This window comes from Anarhichas minor, unplaced genomic scaffold (genome assembly GCF_050575085.1).
Source record: "Anarhichas minor isolate MPS153535 unplaced genomic scaffold, ASM5057508v1 ptg000062l, whole genome shotgun sequence".
Taxonomy (NCBI): domain Eukaryota; kingdom Metazoa; phylum Chordata; class Actinopteri; order Perciformes; family Anarhichadidae; genus Anarhichas; species Anarhichas minor.
Window position 1 is genome coordinate 10,059,818 of NW_027466508.1, and position 24,175 is coordinate 10,083,992.

The 24,175-nt window shown below is 42.7% G+C and overlaps 2 protein-coding genes across 3 annotated transcripts in view; both read left to right on the forward strand.

Annotated features, from left to right (window-relative positions):
* Positions 1-11,922, forward strand: part of acsf3 (acyl-CoA synthetase family member 3) — a 46,696-nt gene extending 34,774 nt beyond the window's left edge. For both annotated transcript variants that reach the window (XM_076077856.1, XM_076077857.1), the window contains one exon: positions 9,934-11,922. The gene's annotated coding sequence lies outside the window, so the exon portion shown is untranslated. The remainder of the gene's footprint in view (positions 1-9,933) is intronic.
* cdh15 (cadherin 15, type 1, M-cadherin (myotubule)) overlaps positions 1-24,175 on the forward strand; it is a 31,579-nt gene that overhangs the window by 4,699 nt on the left and 2,705 nt on the right. The window contains exons 2-10 of the mRNA XM_076077618.1: positions 19,501-19,656; positions 20,494-20,649; positions 21,174-21,318; positions 21,892-22,073; positions 22,160-22,288; positions 22,404-22,586; positions 23,262-23,506; positions 23,597-23,733; positions 23,912-24,142. Of these exons, the coding sequence (XP_075933733.1) occupies positions 19,501-19,656; positions 20,494-20,649; positions 21,174-21,318; positions 21,892-22,073; positions 22,160-22,288; positions 22,404-22,586; positions 23,262-23,506; positions 23,597-23,733; positions 23,912-24,142 (1,564 nt within the window). The remainder of the gene's footprint in view (positions 1-19,500; positions 19,657-20,493; positions 20,650-21,173; positions 21,319-21,891; positions 22,074-22,159; positions 22,289-22,403; positions 22,587-23,261; positions 23,507-23,596; positions 23,734-23,911; positions 24,143-24,175) is intronic.

Below are 24,175 nucleotides of genomic sequence, written 5' to 3' on the forward strand. Positions count from 1 at the left end.
GTCTGTGCTGTTACCATCAGTGCCTGACCATAAATCAGAGGACCCCAGGCCGTGGGATAGCCCAGCTCGTGGCTCCTTGTGTAATTACAAAGCTGACATTTAAACAGCAGCAGCCATATTTCACTCTCGCAAGCGCTGGACGCAGAGTGGTCTACGGATGGAGTAAAAGTTTTCAACAAAAAAAAAGAAAAGAGAGACAGGAAAAAATCAATAAGAGATAGAATGCATTCTAATGCCTTGTTAATGGACCCGCATATTAATTATTCAACGGTGGCCATTTTGTCTGCTCATTAAAGTGGCAGCTGGGAGGAGAAATGTTCTGCATTACTCTGCCCTGCTCTGCTCGTGGCAGCGTTATTACCACATTCTCAGTTTGTGCTGCTTATCCTCCCATAACATAGATTTGGATCTGTTGGTTTGACACACGTCCATATTGTGTCTGTGTCACTCGGCCCGGTGCGCGGTTTCTATAAGAGACGTTATCTCTGTCACATCCAGCAGATTTTTATTTAAAGGTCAAATGCACCATGAAATGTCATCTGTAACGTAATCAAAATAGTTCCCCTCAGTCGTGTCATGTCAATCATTTTGGGGGAATGTTGGAAATCATTACGCACGATGCAGAATGAGGCAAAGAGTGGATATAAAAACTGTCAATTACATCATCTGAGAACACCAGCTCTGTGCCGTGGCTCAAAGCTGCCTCTGAGAGGTGATCACATGACTGCATACAGGCAAGTTGATCTGAATATCCTGGACAAAACGTTGATATTGATAATATGTTAATAAAGTAGATAATCGATGTATGTTCCTTGAAACGCTGTGAAATAAAGCCAAGAAAGATTTGTTTCTATTTTAAATAATGTTTTAAAGTAAATCTTTGATTATTATTTCATTGAATGGCATCATCTGTTGTATTTAGTACACCACAGTATAGTGACATAGTATATAGTGACATATGCTGATTTAAAAGCTGCTGCAAACAAGATTCATTCTCTCCATGCTTGATGTGTCACTTGTGAGTGAAACTTCAGTAAAAGTACAAGGAAATTCAAACAGAGTTTTGCTTGACGATTCGCAGCGATCGTGTATTATTATGGTGTTGAAAAAGCCATTAATCCAGGAGGGGCCGGTAGTGTTGAGGATGAGTTTGAAGGCTCCTATTGGCAGGGCCGGCCAGTAGTTAGGCGATGTATGTGAGGTGGAGGCTGTGAGACAGGGGAGAATTAAAATTCCTCCTTGGCCTGCTGTCAACCTGCGTCTGCTGACTGCTCAGAGGAGCTGCTGCGTGACGGGATTCCTAATGACACTGCAGCAGAGCCATTGCCACAAATTGCTTTGACTTGATTTATTTCTCCTTTTACACCCCTCCATTCACCACCACCTCCACCACCCAGCTACCCACCACAGCTCCTCCTCCTTCCTCCTCTCTCTCTCTGTCTCTCTGTCTTCAGAGACACACACACACTGTGTGCACATGGGGTACCATATCCTCTTCAGCACCACGCCAGTGGCACGGAACATCTGTCTCTAGGTCCCCCTGCCACACAGTGTTAGAGTCAGGGTAGGTCGCTCACTCGACTGGCCAGTCTGGAAAGGCCTGTGGGCAGAGCAGTGCAGGACTGGCTCGCATATGAGGGCGTCCAGGCGGAAACTTGTCCCCAGGTCCATCCTGCTTTCCCTGCCTCATGCCATTTGTATCCGTGTGTGTCTGTGTTTGTGTGGAGATTTTGTAAGCATAGACAGAGATTTTATAGGTCAGGGGGCACTAAGGCATCAAAAACAACTAAAGGCTGCTTCTATGTGTCCTCTCGCTCCGTCCGTCTTTTGCTGAGCGTCTCCCTGATGCCGGTGTCTTTCTGTTTGACTTTGTGAAATTTGTGTTTGCCACGCACAAACCTTGCGTGTGTGCTTCTCGTTCTTGCAGAAGTGCATAACTAGCAGCGATGCATCCCCGTGCTCAGTCGCTGTTTGGCCAGTTTTAATCTCCTTACATTTAGACTGTTTAAATAGTCTCAGTTCAGTTAAGTTGCTATTTACCTAACCAAAGTGGAATGCTATCAGAGGCAGCAGACAGTAGTGTGCCAGTCACACAGCAGATAGCTCCTTCATGCAGCGACAGCCCAGATAAGGGGGAATGGGGGGGGAAAGTACTGTTTAATCAAATAGTGGAGGGAATAGGGAATGAGCGCAAGGAGCGTGGACTAGCTTGTCCTTGCTGTGCACAAATCCAAGTGTATAAAGTTCTACTTAAAGGCACAGTGAGTAGGTTTTTCCTAAAAGACAGTTGTTAGATTCATACAAAAACAATCCCTCTCAATCATCCCTTTGTAGTGGTGTTTTTTCTCTTTCCTTTTCTTTTCATTTTGCTGTGTTCAGGACGTTTCCGGGCTTCAACCTTAATACAAACGTAGCCAGATCGTAGGCTACAAAAATGACGGACACCGCGCCGAAAAAGTAAATATAGCAATGCCAAACGCCAAGCAGACAAAGCTCATTCCAAAATGAGGGTGAATCTGTGGTTGGCTTTTTTTCTTACTGCCGAGCACCCGAACCTTTTGTTGAGCCGGAGAGGTGAGGCCAACTTTCAATGTTGTGGTTACAAACCGCAACTTACAAATCCTATTTATTGTTCCAGTGAAACGAAAGTTAGAGCGTCTTTACTTTGATGTATCCCCCAGTAAAACAGAATATTTGAACAGTGTACAGTTAGAAGAGGGATTTAATTCAAATCCTCTGTATTTGATTTGTCTGCTAAAAAGTGGGCAGGCTTAGAACGTAGCGCAATTATGTTTTATAAGAAGAAAGATGATTGAATTTTGATATAAATATACAAAGAAATACATTTTTTTACGTTTTCTTTTTGCAAATTTTTAACGCTTTTAACTGTAAGTAAGCAGTTAATATAGGAAACTCTGTAAACAGGAAGTCTCATGCAGTCTAGAGTAAGAGTGAAATATCTGATTCTGCTAACCTAACCTATTTAGCTAGCGGTTAGCATTAGTCTGACGTTTTGTAATTTGAGGTTATTTTTGTGAAGGTTTTGACCAAGTGTCAGGTCATATATCTCACCAATATTTCATATCGTTATTTTTTTAACTTTTCACTCTGAACATGTCATGCACAGTATTAGCAAGCTAATGTTAGCTTGGTCAGTTGGTTCAGTTAGCTACATGGGTTAGTGGGTGTAAATCAGTAGGCCAACAACTCACCTCATGTGAGCGCTAGTTAGTTTGTTTGTGTGGTGCAACCGATTTAAATTAAGTGATGCGTAAATCTCCACTTAGTAAACACTTAAGTTATAACCAAGCCAAGTTTGAACTTATAAAGAGCGAGTGAAAAAAGCTTCTGAGACATTTTGATTCTACTCTCTCTGTCTTCTTCTTGAATTTCTCCCACTTTTTCTCCCCCAATCACTGCATTTCGAGTTCTATATCTGTCTCTCTCTTTCCATATCCATCCATCCTTTTCCTTGCCCTTTTGAGGAGGTGGGGCATTTATCATCTTTATGCCTGGAGGTTTGAGGGCCATGCATTGGCCTGATAGATGGGCTAGCCACTGATGTGCAGCCACCTCAGGAGACACAAACCAGACAGCTATTTAGTAGCTGAACAAGACACATTGCTTTTCTTTTATTGTTTTCAAACTGCAAAGATGTGTGTGTGTGTAGGGGTGTGTTTGGGTGGTTTGAGGGAGGTTTAAGAGGAGGAGGAGGAAGGAAAAAAAAAAAAACAACAGATGCTCCCTGGCTGTCCAGAAAAATGTAGCAACTGTGCACAAGATGGGCCATTATCCATCTTGTGTATCACTATGTTGTTGACAAATCAATGGCTCTGACAGTGATGACTCTGTGTTACAGCAAACATAAAGCACTCAGACATTCTCCCTGCCTGCTATGGAGACTGCAGCAAGGGAGCACTCGGGGCAAGGGTACTCATAGCCAGGAGGGGTGTGTGTGTGTGTGTGTGTGTGTGTGTGTGTGTGTGTGTGTGTGTGTGTGTGTGTATATGATTGTGTTAGTTCGTGACAGGGAGAGTTTTCATTTAGCGTATATATGTGTTTTGTCTTTGCGTGCAGGTGTGGGTGTGAAAACTTTATGTAGACGCACAAGGCTTGCTCATGAAATCTTCATGCCATTGATCACATTTTATGAATCAAACATATTATTGCTGAGGCTAAAGTTTTAATATTAATTAGAAACACCTTTAAGATCCGGACATCGTCCCAGTTTCTGGAAGCACTGAAGGCAGCACAGTACTCTAATACTTTAACAAAAATCCCTCCTTTCACAAGCAGTCTGCAGAGGCTAAAATGTGAGACTTGACCTGCTCCTGCTTAAAGCTGCTCAGCATTAATATCCTGCAGACTAGAAATCTTCAGACAGGGTCGTAACCCGGCTCAATAAGGAACCACAGCTGCCGCCTGTAGGTGGACGTACTACAGAACTATAATCCATTCATGCAGACAAAATGTACAGTACATGGGATTTATGGTTAACATACAACATGCGTGCAGAGACAGGGAGGCGGTGAGCTCCAGTCGGCACGTATAGAGATATCATCTTTGTGTGGAAACTGGGAGTCGGAGATGGGGGCCATGGGATGCAATGAGATGGCCGATACTCGCATCGTGAGTCAGAGAAAGGACTCCGAGTTTGATTGACAGGTAGTCTCAAAGCCCCCTGTGGCAAGTGCCAGGGGCAGGTCACTGGGGCGAGAGCAGCGTTACCCATACAGATATAAACGCTTGACTGCTGTTATTGGCATGTGGGCCTCTCGTTGCTCAGGACACATGAGCCCAATGGTTGATTTTTCAGGGACAGTTCACATTGATGCGCAGAAAAACTGTAGCATGGCTGTTTTTAATCTGTTGTCCCTGTTTAGATACAAAGGCTCCATAGAAACTAAATGTATTACTCAAAGCTATTAAATTGTCTGTTACATGAAATGAACACAGTAAAAAATAGCAAGCAGTGTACAAAGAAATGTATACACAGACATGAAGGAAATGACAAAGAAAACCACATTGTAGTTATAGTTCATGAATCCCTGCATCATGTAAGCAAATGGCATCATACTACTTGAAATAAAAAACATTTTAAATATTTTATAAAAAAAATGTAACACCACCTTTTATTGGAATAAAATGCCAAAATAGCAGAAAATGATGAGTGAAAAAAACATTTGACTGTTTTAGATTTATAATAACAATGTAGAAATGCTTGATTGACTCACATTACAACAATAAGTGATGTTATCCAGCCAAGCAGATAGACTTTGTATTCATTTGTCCAGGTTTTTAGATTTTTGCCTCCATCGTAAAAATGAATGGAATTTGTTTGTCGTTCAAAACACATTACGTTTCATTGAGCTAAACATCTGTTTTTTTCCAGAAAACAAATACTCTGCAGGGATCGCTTAACAACACTTACTGCTGTTCTATTTCCAGAATCCTCTAAGAATCTTCTAACCGTCTATATAACAACACAACTATTCTAACCCAAAATATACACTATTGAAAAGAAAATAGTATATGTACCAATACTGTATAACTGAAGACAACATTTTTCATATTGGTTCATGTTGTTATACAAATTGAGTAAAGAATAACTCCTCATGTGCGGCTAAAATCCTTATTTGGATTTGGAAAAAGACAAAAATGTTATTTTTTATTTGTTTAAGGAACTTGGCATATTATGAAGGATTTTTGAAATACCTTCAGAACAGAATTAAATGTTGATGAACAACCTTTTTTGAAAGATCGAAACTCAGATGAGCTCTCTGACTCAAATATAATACATAAGCTAAGCGACGTCTCTGAACTAACATGGACACTGTTGCCGACATGCTGTTGTTCAATCATAGTTTTTTAATGTCGTGAGCACCAGGAATTAAAGAGGCTCCAAAATCTATTGTGATGTTAAGTGAGCAGAGAGCGGCAGGGGGACAAAATCATGCCAGAAGTAAAAGCCCTGTGAGTTTAATGCTCGACTCAACTGAGCGCCGCCTCTGATGTTTTCCACGCAGAGACGGAGAGAGGAGAGCAGCAGGGAGAGAGGACAGGGGGAGCTGGAGGGGTTAAAAGGGAACAACATCAGGCAAGAAGACAAGTGTCGACAGCGACAGGAAAAAGACGGAGGCTGCCCATGTGCCTATGTCCCCTCCACCCGACCCCCCTACACCCCCCCCGCAGACAAGCATATGTGGGCTGACAACATGACATTGCCAGTGAAGAGAGCGAGGGACAGAGAGAGAGCGAGAGGGAGGACCAGGAGCCCCGGTAGCCCTGACATCCCCCGACTCTGACAGCTGATGGAGGCAGATTAGGCTCATGCGCGCACACAACTGTCAACCACCTCCCACCCCACACGCGTCCCCATACACCCCTCACCTCAATTCTACCCCCCCATCCAAAAAGCCACGCAGAGGCCTTCCTCCGCAGTTCTACGCCTCTTAACTGCTTCTCCTCTCTCCATCTCTCCTCCCCCGGCCATGCAAAGAGCAGCACTGACTCCCAAACGCTCCTCTCCCTTTGCTCATTTTTCGACTACATACACAAAACCGATGAGACAAACACACAGAAACGCACACTTCCACACACATTTCTTCCAGAGAAAGTGAGCATCAGGGTCTCAGCGCTGAGGGGATACTGTTATATGCGTGGGTTTGCATCACACACAGCTCGAAGAATTTGTACTGATGCAATGTTTATGCTCCTGCTTAGCCAGCTATGACCCCGCCGTATCGATAACCAAGGTCTAACAACCAAATCAAGATGCAAGTCAGAAGCAACAATGTCGAGACCGGACTACCGAGAGCAAGTTCATGCAAGGTGTCTGCCTATTACCGCTCACAGCAGATATCCATTACCCTAATGTCTGTAATCCCCATGACTCAGGTGCCCTCACACAGCCTCCTGTGGGGTTACCTTGACATATGAACACACTAAGCAGAAGGATTAGCTATTTATGTACCAATAATTTCACTGTGCATCAAGGTTGCTTTTTTTTTCACTCGTTTCTTATCTCACTGTGAATAATGAGGTCAATTTGTCTGGTTGGAAGTTATTGTTTATGGTTTGAAAAAAAAAAAAGGAGAAAGAAAGAGCAGAAAGCTTTAGTGTGCGTGTGTGTGCGTGTGTGTGTGTGTGTGTGTGTGTGCGTGTGTGTGCGTGTGTGTGTGTGTGTGTGTGTGTGTGTGTGTGTGTGTGTGTGTGTAAGAAACAGAAAGCTCACATTCAGCTATGTGACAGATAAGAGGGAAAGAAAGAGTTACTTTTGTGTGTGTGTGTGTGTGTGTGTGTGTGTGTGTGTGTGTGTGTGTGTGTGTGTGTGTGTGTGTGTGTGTGTGTGTGTGTGTGTGTGTGTACACTAGACATCCACCCTGGGACAGTATGCCATCGATTGAGCTGCAGGAAGAGGCCTATTATCTCCAGCCATGGTTCAAGCGGGGGAGTCAAGTGTGTCATATGTGTTGGCTCTAATTGGCAACCCACCACGGTGGAGGCTGACTGGGGCGAAGGCAGAGCTGCAGTAACCCAACCACCTCCCGCTCTCAGACACTCACCTCGGGAAATGTTGCATTGGGCTGTTTCGAGGCTTTCCAGTCGCTGTTGTTTTCCCGCACTGGCAAAGACATTTACAGATATGTAAATGAGTTGAAGGCAGATACACGGTCAGAGACATTATAGAAAACAATTTCATTAGCTGACTATAATGCAGAGACCATTATCATCTTTTTTGTATTTGGTGTATAGTTGCTGCATGACACAAAGGCTTTTGTGTCCGTGATGTTTTGCTGCCTCAAGTGTTGCATTGTGAGTCAGTCATCCTCAGGGTCATTATTTGTTCTGTTCTTCAGACGGATCTCTTATTAGACAAACCTTCACGTCTCATGTGTTTCCTGTCTCTCCGCTGCTCTCCAGCTGAATGCTTACCTGATGTAACACTGCCCTCTGCAGGTGTTTAGAGTCACAACGTCTGCTGCAAAAAGAAAATGTTGCCGTCAAAATCAAAGGCACAGAATAAATACATGGATAGAAGTCAACAGTCGAAACTGACAAACTGATGCAAAGTAATGTCTTATTCACTCTCCCGTGTTCTATGCTGAGATAAAAAATAACTACTTTCTAACTTTTTAGCTTTTTATTTATTCATTTGTTTAATTGGTTTGTTATTTTCCAAATACAAAAATATTTTTTGCCGTTTTCATTTTATGTAAATGAGACAATTTCATAGCTTCGAGTGATACATTTAGTTTATATGAAGCCCTTTAACATCTGTACGGGGACAACAGATGATAAACACCGTTTCACTGCTCGTCAATGCAAACTGTTCCTGAAAAATGCAACATTTACTGCAGGTCATTTAATATAGAAATGGAATATGACAGGACATGAGTGTATTTTAAAAGCATTAATGCTCAAATTAAACAAAACTTTATTTTAACGTGTGATACCCGTTGTTCAACAAATTTGCAACGTTTTGCAAAACTGCAACTATGGCAAATGTTTTGGCAGCCGATCGATGAGTCACACTGATGATGGCAGTTTCTACATTATACATGCAGACATGATATGAGTGCTTTGCAATGCTCTTCAAAGGGTGTGAGAGCTTTGGCCCAATTAGCCGCTTAGAGCCTGTAATACTTTGTTGGCACTGGAACTGACTTCCTGTCGAGGTGGCAAGCAGGCAAACAGAACCGTAGTAATAACCCTAAAATAAAGTAGGACATAAGTCGAGTTGCATTAGCTCTCCTGTAGAAGGGGTTTTCCAATATATTTTGTTATTGAACAAAATTATAAGACAAGCATGAAGTATTGAATTTTCAACACAAGGAATGGTTGAATTACTCGTTCCCAGACAAACATCAAGAGACACAAGCTGAAGCATCCACAAAGTGAAGCAACCCTTAAGGAGGAGAGTTGTCCTCATACTGCGAAAACTCAGAATTTTCCACATTAAGCTCTGTTAGAAGAATTATAAATAATATTATTTAGGTCTTATATTATTTGTTCTTTTTTTAAAGCGGATCAACTTATGACATTATGACTAATAATAGTGGATTTCCAGATGGTTCCCCAGTGTCCCTGTCATTGTGATATAGAGTGAAAACCAAGTACAGGTTTCCTCTGCCCCCCTCCGATCATCAATAATTGTCTCACTGTCTCCCTGGTGAGCCAGACGGCTAGGTTGGGCTCCCTATTTCCTGATCAGTGGGGCTTCGAGCCACCTGTATGTTCAGAGGAGTATTGTGTGTATAGGGATCTGACTACAGCTTCAAGAGCACCGCAAGTCTTCTCAGCTATTATCGCCTCAGCGGGACCCTGCACCAAAAAGCCTTTGAAACTCAACATCTCATTTCGTCTTCTACTGGGTCGGAGAGTCCTCAGTAATTGTGGTGCAGTGCACAAATTCTGCTTTTGCACGTCGTCTTTCTTCCTATATGTAATGAACATGTGTAGTTTGCAATATCCATAAATTGCAATGATATTGTCCAAAGTGTAAAATACTTTGAATTGTTAACTGACTTGGCTAAAAGAACTCTCTCACTCGCTGGATTAGGTCTTCCTTTCTTCCTGAATGACTTAAACTGCAGTACCAGAAGATGAGCTGTATTACTAGCAAGTACAGTGACCTAGAGAGCTCAAGGCATTGCAGCGCACCAATCCCGGTCAAATTTGAAATTAAGTTGATATACTGTGGAAGGTTTTATGCAAGAGAAGACAAGAAAATAGTAAAGTCAAGTAAAATAAGTAAAGTTACAAAAGTGCAAGCAAAGCAAAATTAACTTTGAGTATCAAAAGTAAATGTATTTATTATGCAGTATTTGTTGTTCCTATGTGTCATATTTCATAAACGACTATGTTTTGCTTGTCAAATCTTGATCTGATATTTTATCTGAATCTCCTCTTTTGCTTTTTTCCTGCATTCAGCCAAAGCCTGCTCCATTGTGATTGGTCAATAATACTCGAACTACAAACGGAAACCAGAACACCTCCGATACCAAAATCTTGTCCTGCTGCCTACCGACGCTGCATGTGGATGCGGAATCTGTTTATAGATATTAAAGTACAAGTACCTTAAAATTGTACATAAGTACAGTATTAGAGTTACATTCCACCACTGAAGTTTTGTTTACATGAACAACTTGTTCTGTTCCCAAGCGAACAAAAATGTAATGAATTGTATTTGATTCAATAATGTAGCGATGTAAAACTAGCGATCAGGATATTTTAATGGTAGTTTCCATCATTGCTACACTTTTAGTTTTAATAGGCTGCTTCTCCCGCTGTAATCAATCAACTGATCTTTCTGAGTTAATGTGAGTTGTTGTTGCTGCCAGCAGTGGGCAGCAGAGCGCCGTCTCTGTCTCTGCAGGCAGGGTTTAAGAAAAGGTTTCAGTATTCTTTTAAACTTCAGCATCATCTTTGAAACTCGTTTTATTTACAAGACACACTCATGAATCACTTTTACAGAAACACCGATGAAGACTAGCCAATGGGCGCGTTACGTCCTTCCGGCACCACATGAAATGTGTGCATGTGCTCTGGCATGAGAGCCTGCTGTGTGTGTGTGTGTGTGTGTGCGTATGTGTGTGTGCGTGTGGTGAAAGAAGAGAAACATCAGGGCGCCTCCTGCCAACTGCCTCTGCCTGAAATGACAGAGACAGGTGCTGTGAAATCACCCCTTTATACCAGAACACACACTCATGGACACACAACACATGGACGCATGCCGACACCCACTCAGCACAGTCATCATGCCGATGCACTCAATTATTTCACTGCTCTAGTTTCTAACATGAGCGTTTCTAGACTGTAGTATCAACAGTATCTCATGCATTCATAACTCGGAGAGTTTTATTTGCGTGGCTGATTCCTTGTTTGTAACTGTGATGCCTAATGTTAGTCTTCACTATTGGTTTTCAACATGAATAGGTGTCTGTGCCACAAGTAAAGGAGTGTATCTGAGAGGGACGCCAGCGTTGTTCGGAAGTTGTTTACTTTCTAAAGATCCGTATCGACCTTTGACCTTCAGGGCAGACTTGCTGATAGGGTGTCGAAAGTAGAACTTAGGAGATCTGACCGTCTCCTAATGCCAAACACATCTTTCCTGCAGGTTGAGAACATATAAAGCAAACTAACTTTCTCACTCTGTTTCTGGACAACAACCACCTCTTCTTGCAACGGAAGGTGGTCGACTAAAACACTCGTACGTCGTCACTCATGGCGGTGTTTCCGTCAAATTTCAAGCATCGCAGACGCGCCAATCTCTGCTTTGACATCGCCCGTTGAGCACAATAGATCTTCATCGTCTGCTTTGACACGAGTGTTCAAAATAGCAGCAGATCAAAGAGTTCTGGCTGAATGTTGTGAATGCGTGCCGGAAGGACACGACACAGACCGCTTCGGACAGCGAGGTTACGACATGAAGGTTGATCCGGACAAGACGGATTTAAGAAGAAAGCAAGTGCTTTAAGGCTTTAAGGCTTTAAACAAGACAGTGTGTTGTGGAGTGTAGTGAGGGCTGTAAACGAAATGTTTCAATTTCTGTTTTCCTCTGTGTGGCAGCAACCGATATCAAAAGACTTCTGTGTGGTCAAGGATCAGTTGAATTGATTGTTGTGGCAATTTATTTCTAAGATTGACATCATTGGCAGTTTTTCAGATCGAACAAAAACTGTAAATGGTCGGTCGTGGTAGCTTAGTACCATGAGTGAAGATGGGAATTTGCTTTCAAATCTTTTCAGTAGAAATTCAAAAAAGTTGTGCTTTGGATGTATTTGCGAGTTACAAAATAATGTTGTGTAAGGCTGAATGAGTCGATTGATTGATTAGTCGATAGACAGAAAAATCGTTTTTTTAATTCATTCATTGTTTGATAAGTGAGTATTTCTTGACACAAATAAAAATCAAACATACTCTGGTTTCAGCTTCTGTTTGTTCCCGTTTCTGCTTTTCTGTTTGACATCATTGTAAACTGAAAACCTGTTTATAATTACATATTTTCTACTTTGTATGTGTCCGTATTTTACATATGTTCTTGTCTCTCTGTAAAGCACAATTCTTTTGTAAAGTGTTACGGTTTACTTACTTTTAAATGGTGTAGACAGTGTTTCTGTCTACACCACCAGCAGCTGCCCTGCTTCTCTCTTCATCTCTCTCTCTCTGTCTCTCTCTCTGTCCGTGTCTGTTTCTCTCTCTCGCGCTCTCTCTCTCTCTCTGTCTCTTTCTTTCTCTCATCGGCCTGTGAGTGACAGCACATGTGCTGGGGTACATGGGAGGGCTGCTGGTGAAATTCTAACCCCTTACCCCACGACTGTGATACATACCCCAGCTATGGACAGGGAGGAGCCGTGAGAGACTAACGCCGGCAGAGGAAAAGAGGGAGAGAGAGAGAGAGACGGCAAGAGGATAGAGAGAAGGAAAGAGTGGGGAAGGTTTCAGGGTTGGAGAGTTTGGCCTTTTTTTGCCCAGTAGAGCCACTCAGGAGCCCAGTTCTTAGTGGAGGAGCATCAGATCGTTCAGTCACCAGAGGTCTGTTCATACTGAGCTTCTGAGTGCAGGTACTGAGGATGGCTGTACGGATGTTGATGGTGTGTGTGCTGGGAACTCTGCTTTGTCAGGTAAGAAAAATCTCTTCATAGCTGCTGTTAACTAAAAGGAACAAAATGTGTACTTTTTGTGTTTGTTTTCTGTGTTTTGCGGACAATATTATCTTCAGTTGTTGATTTAGTTTAACTCTTGACTCTAGAAAAGAACTTAGAGCACAAGTGTCTGAGCAATAGAGTCTCCACTTTCTGATTGCTATGAAAAGGGCCACAACAGGTGATGAACCGATTGGCTAGGCTGCTGTAAAGGTATTCCACTTGCACTTGAGCTCTAGTGTGTACTACAAGCCCCCCCCCCCCCCCCCTCCCAAGACTTCCTGCCCTTCAGAGTGTCATCTTGGTTGGAGCATAACCTATAGCTGCACCACTCTTCAAATATACAGTTTATGTTTTTACCTGAGTGATGTTTTCAACAAAACAGCAATCGAGGCACTAAACTGGCTCTGCAATCAGCTGATCTAAACATTTCATCCTGGTTGGAAAGAGGGTGATGAAGTGTTTTGAGGAGGACGAGACCCCAGATGTGTACACAAGGCTCAGGGCATCATTAGTGGCCCCTGTCAACAGACGCCATTATGAGATCCAAAATGGATGACAATGTAAACTGACATATTACCAACAGCACTTCCAACCACCATCAGTCTTTCTCTCTGTTTGGAGAAGTAATGGAGCCCAGGTTGGGAGGGTGAGTGAGTGAGTTGGCTCCGGTGATTCGTGAGCGAAGTCTTGCTACGATGTGCTCTATAATTCATTGTAAATGTTGCAGATGCTTTGTAGCTGCGGAAATGAATAATTTAGATCTTCTCAATCAGGGAAGTGTCTGGCCTTGTCTATTGTTAAAAGTTACAGCGACTTTTCAGTATCTGTGTGGTTGAAAGCCTTCATGGTGAATGTATTCTGCTTTTCTGGTTCATGTTCATATTCTCTGACTAATTTATGGTGGAAAAAAATCTATCAAAATCTGTGTTGTATCTTTTCTACATGGTCACAGTGAGGCCTACGCCCCTAATGACATTACACAAAAGATGTTTCGGTCAAATCTTCAGGACCTCATGAATAATTGTACTCATGACCTATCATACAAACATGAATAAATAACACTGTGTGTGACTTGAAAGAGCTGTAAACCCTGAAGTATGACCTTAAGGTCCAGCAGTCCACAGGCTGAATGCAGATATTGGAGAACTGCTTAAGCTCTGTGTGCTGAGTCAGATATGGGGTTAAACTGCATCTTCAAATGCCAAAGATGTTACAAGCCCAAGATACCCAAATAAACAAAAACTGACTCTTTGTACTTTGTATTACATACGATCAATCTGCCCCACTTATCTTTTGAGTTTGAAATAGTGGAGGCTTGAAAGGTGGCTCTGAGAAGTTTCTACCTGACTCTTTCACATGGAACAGCAGAGTTAGTGGACCCGTATGGTATCCCAACATCAGAGCAAATACACAAGCATCAAAACATCTAAATCCATTCCAACCAGTCCTCACTTTACCAATAAAATGCTAAATACACTTTCTTCAGGTGAGCCATTGGAATCCATTAAAACTGCAGTGAATCCAAACCTCCACTAATAAAGAAGCTATAAACATTTCAAAGCTACCTTTCAAGACTGTTGAGCAACGTGTGCCCTCATGTTCAAAATAGATAGCAAAAGTGCACTCTTGTATGCCCCTATTGTGGATAAAACATGATAAAGTGGCCTCTGGTGTGTCCTTCCAGTGGAGAAAACATGATAAAGTGCACTAATTGGCACCCCTAAATGGAGAAAACAGTATAGTGCCATATAGGCTGCCCTACATGCCATAAAACTGTCTCCACGCTGGTGCCCCACTGCATGCAGCTGGTGCCCTTTTTCATTTAGTTTTCTGCCACTGGTTGGTGGAGTATTCCTCTGATGGTTGAATCTTCATCATTAATAGTGGCCTTTTACAGAATCTTGAGTCGCTTTTTTTCTCCATGTTGAAAGAGGACAAATTGCTACCTGCTAAACAAAAGTTGCACAAACCAGATTAATTGTGCTTTTACCTGCTGTGTCACTGCACGGAATGCACACATCTTCTTTAGGTTGCACGTGGCCAAAATGTGTTACTTTGTTTTTTCAATTAATTTAACGATCAACAGCTGTCAATCCAATCCAAAGGCTTCGATCAGTGTAACCTGATAGCTTTCAGTTGTTCTCTTTTAATTTTCAGTGAGCTGGTGTTGTTTTGAACTGGCCTGCTGGGTGTATGTTGTGTTGAGGAGTGAGCAGCAGCCACAGCTGTTCCCAGATGCATACGTGATGCCATTTGTCCCGCTCTGTAATCCCCCTCGTGGAAAGAGGAGTGGGACGTTTCTGAACCATGAAATCGAGTACAAATCAAGAGTCTGTAGCAGCGGCCAGCTGCCGCTGAGGTCTCACTCGTCGGAAACAATCAGTCAGAGGATTTAGAGTCCGAATCACAGGTCCTGCTGGGTGTGGATACCTGTAGGCTGTTTTACACTGACTACAGTTACAGAGGGAGCAAAGGGTAGAGAGGCAACTTCCAGATCATTAAAGAACGGTGAAGTCCTTTCCTTTTTTTTGTGCACTGAGACACGGAAGACCAAGTGATGACGGTTGTTGTTTAAGAGGTCATGCACAAGAATAAGCAGCAATGTTTTGATGGGTTTGTCACATTATCTATCCCCCATGAGTAAGTTAATTAACTCATGTAAAGGTGTTTAAAAGGCAGTCACCACAAAAAGACAGTCAACGCATGTTTTTAAATGGGTAAAGATATTACTTTTGAATGTATACGTGTTTCTATTTACCCCTTAAACTCCCTTTTTCATTGAAGTTTTTCTCTAAGTTTCTTTATTTTTATTTTTTTTATGTAACATACTGTATGTTCCTACATTTTCTTATGGTACCTACATTGAGGGAAATATTTAAACCCAAGACTTCATAATTTGCACATTTAGCATTTCTACAAATTAATTCCGTACCGGTGGAAACTTCGGGATCTCTCAAACTTAAAGTACTGTGGGTTTCAGTATTGTTTCTCCCAACAGCATGATATACTGGGTGAGTGGAGGAAAGAGACAGTTCATCACTTTATTGGTAGTAAATGACTGCCTCTTCACATCAATGTGATTTCCCCCCATGCTCTATTTAATAAATACATTATATAATTATCTTTAGTTTAATCCAGATAGTTGCCAGATGACGTTTTTTTTTCAGTAACTCCATGTTTAATGAGTCCTTCCTTTAGTCTTAGTAGTTCATATTATAACCTTGCTCAGCATTACTAGAGCTCAGACATCTGCTCTGAGGGGGACTCACACTTGTAGTGGCACCATAAATAGACTGTCTATACCCATGCCAGGCTGTCATGACTGAGCAGGGATTAGGGGTGTGGGACCAGGACTGTTGGTGACTGACTGGTTGAATGTCCAGTAACAGAAGTGACCATGGGACACCTGTGCGACCTCTAACCCCGTGGCCGAAGGGACCGCCAGGAATGTTGCAGGCATTACTTTTCGGCTGCACAAGAGCGCTTGAGCTATTTGAACGACTGTTCCACTCAAACATGTCTGGTGAGGAGACACTCCGGCCAACGGAGATTTGGTACAGAGACAAAAAGTAATATATACTCCTCTACACAGCTACAGTGGATTTTCTCAGAGGGGTTGCTTTTAAATAGATGTTACTATGGCAGATGAAAATGTGACGGCAAGCCTGACAAACTGGTATAATTTGTTACATTTCAGGCCTATAAATAAATAAAAAGGGCAGATTGAAAATCTAAGCACACTTACTGTGATACAGATTGAAATGTAGTGCACCTCTCTTGATTTAAATAAACCAGAATACTGTTGTGTAATGTGACAGTAGACTTTTGTTCTGCAAAACCGACATCAGAGAGGTAGAATCGAACTTTCTCGTGCTCCGTAAACACTCAAACAGAGTGCTTTACGGTTCTTCTGAGAGGGCAAAATCGTCCCCCAAACAAGCTGTCCATACTTCTGTGAGGGCGCGAGGTGAAAGGCCAAGCTGTAAAAGTATCTGGGAAAAGCTTCTAAAACAGTTCATCTGTGTGTGGTGTCATTGCCCAGCCTGTCAGAAAAGGCACTCACCGGGCTAATTGGCAACATGACACTTTGGTGTTACTGCGTCCTGGTCTGGTAACAACATTAGAACAGTGGTAGATACTTGGTGGAGCCAGAATCCAACACACACAGTCTTTTTTTAGCTCAGATTGAAGGGTCAGAACAAGACACTGATGTGCGTGAAAAAGAAGTGTGCAAATTCAGAAAATGTTCTTTCTTATCTGGTCTGTTCATGTTTTATCACTTGGAAAAGTGACGGCATTGTGGTTTCCTTCAGCCTTACTGCAACCGTGAAGGTGGTCACGTTAGTCCATCAAACTTAAAAACATGCAGCAGAACTTTAACTGCTTTATTTACCAAAAGTTTTGTGTATTTCTTGCATTCTTCAGGATGGTGTCTGAGCTTGTTTCCAGTTTCCTGAAGCTCTATATGGTCCATTGATCAGTTGTGTGATGCATAGATCCACGACCATCATCATATTAAGGTTTTCACAGAATACTAATGATATTCACTCCTTGTGAATACAGAAATTCACAAGAGAAATTCAAGTCATGAATACAAAAAAAATATATTACAACCGATTTTGAAAATGGTCGAATCTACCGTATCGGTCCACTACTTTGGTCTAAAATATCTATATTAAATTTGGTACAAATATCCATAAATCTTACCGACTTTAATGATTCCCTGACTTTTCCACTAGTTCCACCAATAGGTTGACATTTATATTTCTTACTGTAGTGACGTGTTTTGTCAACAATCTGATAGATTGCCATTCACTTTGTTTCAGATGCTTTGTGGTGATCCTCTGACTTTTCCTGCAGCGGCACCCTGAGGTTAACGTTTGGAGTTTTGAGTGAAATGTCTCGACTAAGTATTGGATGGACTGTTATGAAATGTAGTACACACATTCACAAACTCCTCAGGATGAACTGTAATAACTTTGGTGGTCCCTTATCCTCTCGGGCCATCACCAGGTCAAACATTCTTGAGTCCAATACTTTGGTTTATGACCAAATTTCTGCAAAACTAATGATTTCCCATCATCCTCAACTTTAGTCTTGCTTAGTGCTTATTAGCAAATGTTAGCATGCTAACACACTGACCTAAGATTCATCAGAAGTTAGTACAGCCTAAAAGCGCAACTACCATGACTGTGATCTCTTGTTAAATACAAAGTAGTTCTGACCATATTTCATTTTTACACAGAATATAAGTCTCTTGCATCCCTTCATGTTAATGGATTTCCCTAATGTCGAAGTCAATCTGCGGCTAACCTTAACACATTCTTCAATGTCCTATTTGGAGCCTACAGCACGGTGCGAGGCAGAAGAGTTGTGCGATGTGTTTTTAAATCTGATGAACTTGCATTGAAGCTCACACTGGTCTGCCGTCTGCACCTCGCTGAGTCTGCGTTCTCAAAGTGAGAAGCAGGTGCTCATGTAGGCCAAAGTGGCCGCAAATCAGGCAAACTTACAAAGTGCTATACTTGGAAATACAACTGGGATGCAGCTGTTATTGGTGTTGAGGTTACGTGACAATGCAGAATGAACGCAATGCCATGAGAGCTCATATATGCAGATGTCTTAAGTACGGTAGATGGCTACAAGGATGAATTTGTGCGGGTGACACGCACTGCTGGAATGTGAGTGTAAACACCACTGTGAGGGTGGAGATGACGACGGCTACAAAAAGTTAAATTGGTAGGGGTCGAGACTATAGAACAGTCCAAGATTAGCCTGCCCTCCAGCCTCACTTGGCCGGCAGATGCCAGCCATGGTTGCCATTCCTCCCTGCACTGTCCAGCAGCATGCCGAAGGATCAGTATATCACATCACCGGCCCCAGAGACAAGACAGGGATCACAGGCCATTCACAAAATACTCACATATGTATCCTCTATCCATTATTTGGCTTATGTATTACTAAAACAGGTCATCCATCAAGATTTAGTTATATTAGAATTTTTTTATAGGCTAAGCTTTTTGGCAAGTTAGTACATCTACATTCATCTCTGCTTCTATGGAGTATGCCTTTGAGCTGTTAAACATATGGGAAGTCGTGCTGAATCCGGTGAATTCCCACAGAGAAGGAGGAAGCAACTAACGGAAATGTATACGCGCGAGTGGGTGGGTGTTTTGTTGATGCACATGCATGTACTATATCAGCCTGTGTGTGCGTGTGAGAAAGCGTGTATATGAGTGTGTCTGTGGAATTCCTACAGCGGAGCAGATCCGTAAGGTGATCCCAAACTCCCAGTCAGGTGCAGAGCTGAGCATAAAGGGGAATTTGTGAGCGTGAGTGGGAATGCGGGTGGGAAAGCACAGGATCTAAATCCATAGTCGACAGCTGTTGTGTGTGTGTGTGTGTGTGTGTGTGGGGGGGGGGGGGGTGTGTGAACATGGTCAAGACAGCAATGCGGTGAATGAGGGCTTGTGAAATGAGTGTGGGTGTTTGTGTTTCCTCGTCCTGAGATGAATTTGCACACGGATCAAAGGAAGCTGACACAGACGTGTATTAGTGAGAGAAACCTGAAGCTGTGGCCCTGCGCCCCTTATGCCCGGCACAATCCCATTAATTCCACATTACAGACAGCCTCAGCGCTACAGCTAGCACACAGCCATTCCAGCAGACCACTGGGAATGTTATAGCGCTGAGGGAGACTCTTGATGTGGTTTTAAACAGCTGCAAACATCGATAATGACCTAATTTGTCGTCCATGAAGGAGAATTACTGGAACCAAAACATGTACTTCATGTCTGACTGCTCCTGTGACTTTCTTCTGAGAGTTTCACGCTGTTCTTGTTTCCTTCAGGTGTGGAGCTCTGCAGAACCTCGTCACAAAGAGGAAGAGTTCCTTTACCCATGGAGGAATCAAGGAAAGGGAGTGGTCAGGGTGAAGAGGGACTGGATCATCCCTCCAATCAGAGTGCTGGAGAATAGCAAGCAGGTTCCTGAAGACCTTGTCCAGGTAAAAAGTGTTAAAGTATAGCTTTTCACAGCAGAATTTCATCACTGGATAACTGCTTTGTCATTTTCTGGTATAAATGGTTCTTAACATATAGGTTCACAATTTGTTAAGTCTGTCTAAATTGCTTGCTTCGCTTCCTCCGGGTTACACTGGCCAGTAAAAGATCCCCTCCACATTTACCTTTAAGTGATGGGGAACAAAATCCACAGTCCTCTTTTTACGCAAAAATGTATTCAGACGTTTATCTTACGCTAATACAGATATTTCTCCCAATACAATGAAGAGTTTTGTTTGCAGCATGCCAATAAACATCCTGTTCAATTAATCCTTACAATAAATATATATAATGCAAGTTATAATAATACACAGACTGTGATGAAAATGAAGAACAAAACCTCATCATGCAAATGCAATGAGCTGGCTGACTGACCGTATAGCGCTTATACACTACTGGAGCCAGTTAAACACAGCGCTGTACAGCCATGCAGTGCTGATCGTAATTCTTCATCACAGATGATCACATACGGCAGAGACCAGTGTTCAAAGGGCTTGTGAAATGTAATGTTGTGTTAATGCTGTCACAGGCGAACAGTTAATGTATAAATCCTACCGTACCAGGAGAAATATACAGCCTCTTTTTACATGGTGGTTAAAATGCAGCGTAAACCATATGTGAAATGCATGAAATATAGACTCTGTGAGTTTAAACACGCTTGTCTCAAGGTCCTTAACTGTCAGCACACTCACATCTGGTGTTACGACATACGGTTTAAAAATCCCCCCACCGTCCCATGAGGTTGTGATGATCACCAACTTTATCTCCTCTCTCTTGTCTAGATCAAATCGGACAAAATCTTCACAGGTGAGGTGATCTACAAGTTAGAGGGGCCGGGGGTGGACCAGCAGCCCAAGAATCTGTTTGAGATCGATGATGTAACCGGAGTAATCAGGTGCAAGCGGCCGCTGGACAGAGAGAGATACAACAGCTTCACGGTGAGAGAGCATTGGTGGGAGTAACATTATTAAATCACCCAGACACTTAAAATGTGTTTTAGAGCGCAATCAAGCACAAGTACTTAACACAAGCCACAGTGCGATCAATAAGACCTTACGCAACGTGTTTCGAAGCTTAGGTCCATGTTTTTGCCTCAAAGCATATATCAATGTCTCACACTAGTATAAACAGGCAGAGGTCAGTTTCCGAGGGTCCTTTATGGGCATCTTGGGAGAGACTTCAGAGGCTTTCAGACCAGATGAATGTGATGCAACCTGTTATGTTGAACCAAACCTCCTGGACATGTCTTTACGCTATTTCCAGCACATGTTGAGTACAGGCACCACAAATACCCGCAGTCACCAGCAGAGTTGGATGTTTTCCTAAATGGAACGCATGAGATTTGCGGTAGTTAATAGTAAGAAACAACAATCTCAAAAAAAAAAGAAAAAAATGTTTGACTAGCATTGACTTTTGTTTGTCTGTTGTATATGTGTGTGTGTGTGTGTGTGTTTGTGTGTAGCTGAAAGCCTTTGCGCTGTCCCCCAGTGGACAGAGACTAGAGAATCCTACCACCATAGAGATAGTGGTGCTGGATCAGAACGACAACAGACCCGCCTTCACCCAGGGCCAGTTTGGTGGCTCTGTCTCTGAGTTCTCAGTCCCAGGTACATCCATTTATAACAAACTGCATTACAAACGCGTCTTCTTGAGCCACGATGTTCCAAAAAGTCATTCAATTCTTTATCATTTTCTTCCTGAAGTAGCTTCAAAAGTTTACAAAGTAGCTTTGACTGAAGTATAACACTTTCCCCCCATACTTTCTGTTCCTTCAGGAGTTGGTAAAGCTCAGACCACAGCTAAAAGGGAGAGTGGAAGTTAGACTTACATGTGTAAATATGCAACTGTTTGCCAAATCAACTTAGATTAAATATGTCAGTGTTGTGTTCACAGCTTGTTTTCTGGTTTAAGCGACATACTGAAATCCTACATGATATTTATCAGTGGCTGCACAGTTATCCGGTTCTTGAATGCAGATTATGGTATCACTTAGACAACAACAGCAGATCACGACGAACACAAAAGGATTTGCATGTGAACCAAGTTAGTAAATTGCTGTCACCTAGATGCACATCCATTCCATTCTAAGAATAGCAGGGTTTACTTTTTACATGTTTTGTAAAGTTTCAAAACACATATGAATCATCCAGCTGACCGAAGCTTTCAATTATTTCTGTCAGGCACCTCGGTGATGTCGGTGTCAGCCACTGATGCAGATGACCCAATGACAGAAAACGCTTATCTGAGCTACTCTATCATCGGCCAGGAGAGCATTCCGCCCAACGCTGTCACCAAGACTATGTTTGGTATCAACAACGAGACAGGAGCCATCTACACCAGAGACGTGGGCCTGGACCGAGAGGTAAAACTCAGCTTAACATTCGGACTTTATCTGCAGATCATTATAGTATGGTTCATTTCACTGATATGTGCCGTGCTCCGTCCTAGGTGGTGAAAAGTTTCCGATTAAAACTGCTGGTTGCTGACATGGGGGGCATGGGACTAACAAGTGAAGGTGTGGCAGTCATACACGTTTCTGATATCAACAACCACGCCCCGCAGTTCAGCCCTGCCGCGGTGAGTCTCAGCCAACAACATGTGTGAGGGATATTTTCAGTTGTTATTTAAATCACTTTAGTGTTCAGTTGGATGTTGAATCTTTTGATCTGTGTTTTGTGTGTGGACCGTGTAGTACAGTATGTCAGCAGTGGAGAACAGGAAGGACTATGAGATTGGCCGGGTGAATGTGACAGACAGAGACGATCGTGGAGCGGGTAACTGGGAGGCCAGGTACTCCATTTCCAACGACCCTGAAGGCAACTTTGCCATTAGTACGGATCCTGGCAGCAACGAGGGCGTTCTGACAGTGGTGAAGGTACAGTCTGCTGTTAACTGGAGGAGTTTGAGGGAGGGGTTGTGATCATTTTAGAGTGTTCATCACACATTTTTGCCATGCATCCAAAGTCCCACTGACCAATGTAAGTGGATAAGAAAACAAATGATTTCTATCAGCTTTGTTCCTCACCCTGACCTCATGATTCCCTATTTTTTCTTTAATCTGGTTTGTCATTTTTCCATATTTTTCACTGCAGACATGCAAAAAGAGTCTGACACACTAAGGGTATGGCTCAGGGGAGTGGCTGTGGTAATGCTATATTTTACGGGTCCATTATTTCCTAATCATTTTAGGTTTTCTGGAACGTACTATGGAAAGTTGTGATGCATATCTTAGTCAAAGTGCCGTCTTTTTCTACCCATAGAGTTTCTATATGGAAAACCTACGGACTGATCTGTTCTCAGGCACAACAATAATATGAATTTTCCGAATGGGTGGTTTGCCCTTTAAAGTCAAAAAGTGCTTGGAGGCCCTCAGCTATACTGTAACTGAACAACACTCTCTATTGGTTGAGTTTTAAACTACAAGTTACTCAAACAAAATTGCTTATTTGACTTTTCCTATGTGTTGGTAAATTATTTATTATCCAACCACAGTGCAGTGCAACGTTTTCCTTCCACAAACAGCCTTCTCTGCTCTGTTTTTGTCATGCAGCCTCTGGATTATGAAGCACAGGATGAGCACGTCCTGATTCTGACGGTGGAAAATGTCAATCGCCTGAGCAACAAGGCTCCCAACCTCCCAGTAAGCAGCGCTACGGTGGTGGTGACTGTCGTGAACGAGAATGAAGCTCCACTTTTCAGGGAGGACCCCATACAGATTGTGGTCCCTGAGTCTGTGGCTCCTGGGACGTTACTGAAAAGCAATATCGCCTTTGACCCTGATAATTCTAACCTGAGGTACGATGCAGAGTATTTTTGTGCTTTTATGAATTTGATTAGAGTGGACAGTTTATATGTCTGTAGCTGTAACTCTGCTCTCTGTGGCAGGTATGAGATTAGCAGAGATCCCGAGAGGTGGCTGGAGATCAACAGAGACACGGGAGACATTACTGCCAAGAGAACCTTTAACATGCGATCTCCAAACGTTCGAAAGAATATCTACAATGCTGTTATCAAGGTTACAGGTCAGTTTGTATATGCTTACAGCTTTTGCACCTCTTCATAAAAACAAAAATGACTTGTTTGCACTTTTCAGAAAGATAAACAGTCAAAGACAAGTGTTGTGACAAGGCTAAATCATTTGTTGTTGTAGATGTTGTAACTGAATGCGGCACTGCTGTGTATTTGCGTTCTCCTGTGTAGATGCTGGCGGTGTGTCGACCACTGCCACAGTGGCCGTCACACTGAAGGAGACCAACGACTTCCCCCCTCAGCTCTTCCCTCTGAGCGGCACCGTATGTCGGGGCGCAGGCGGCAGGCGTTCTGGTCTGGTCCTGACGGCTGTGGATGAAGACCTCCCTCCGCACGCTGCACCCTTCACCTTCGAGATGCCCGATGACATATCGATCAACTGGACTGTTAATCAGGTCAACGGTAAGGAAAGAGCATTGAGGGGTGAGGATGGAG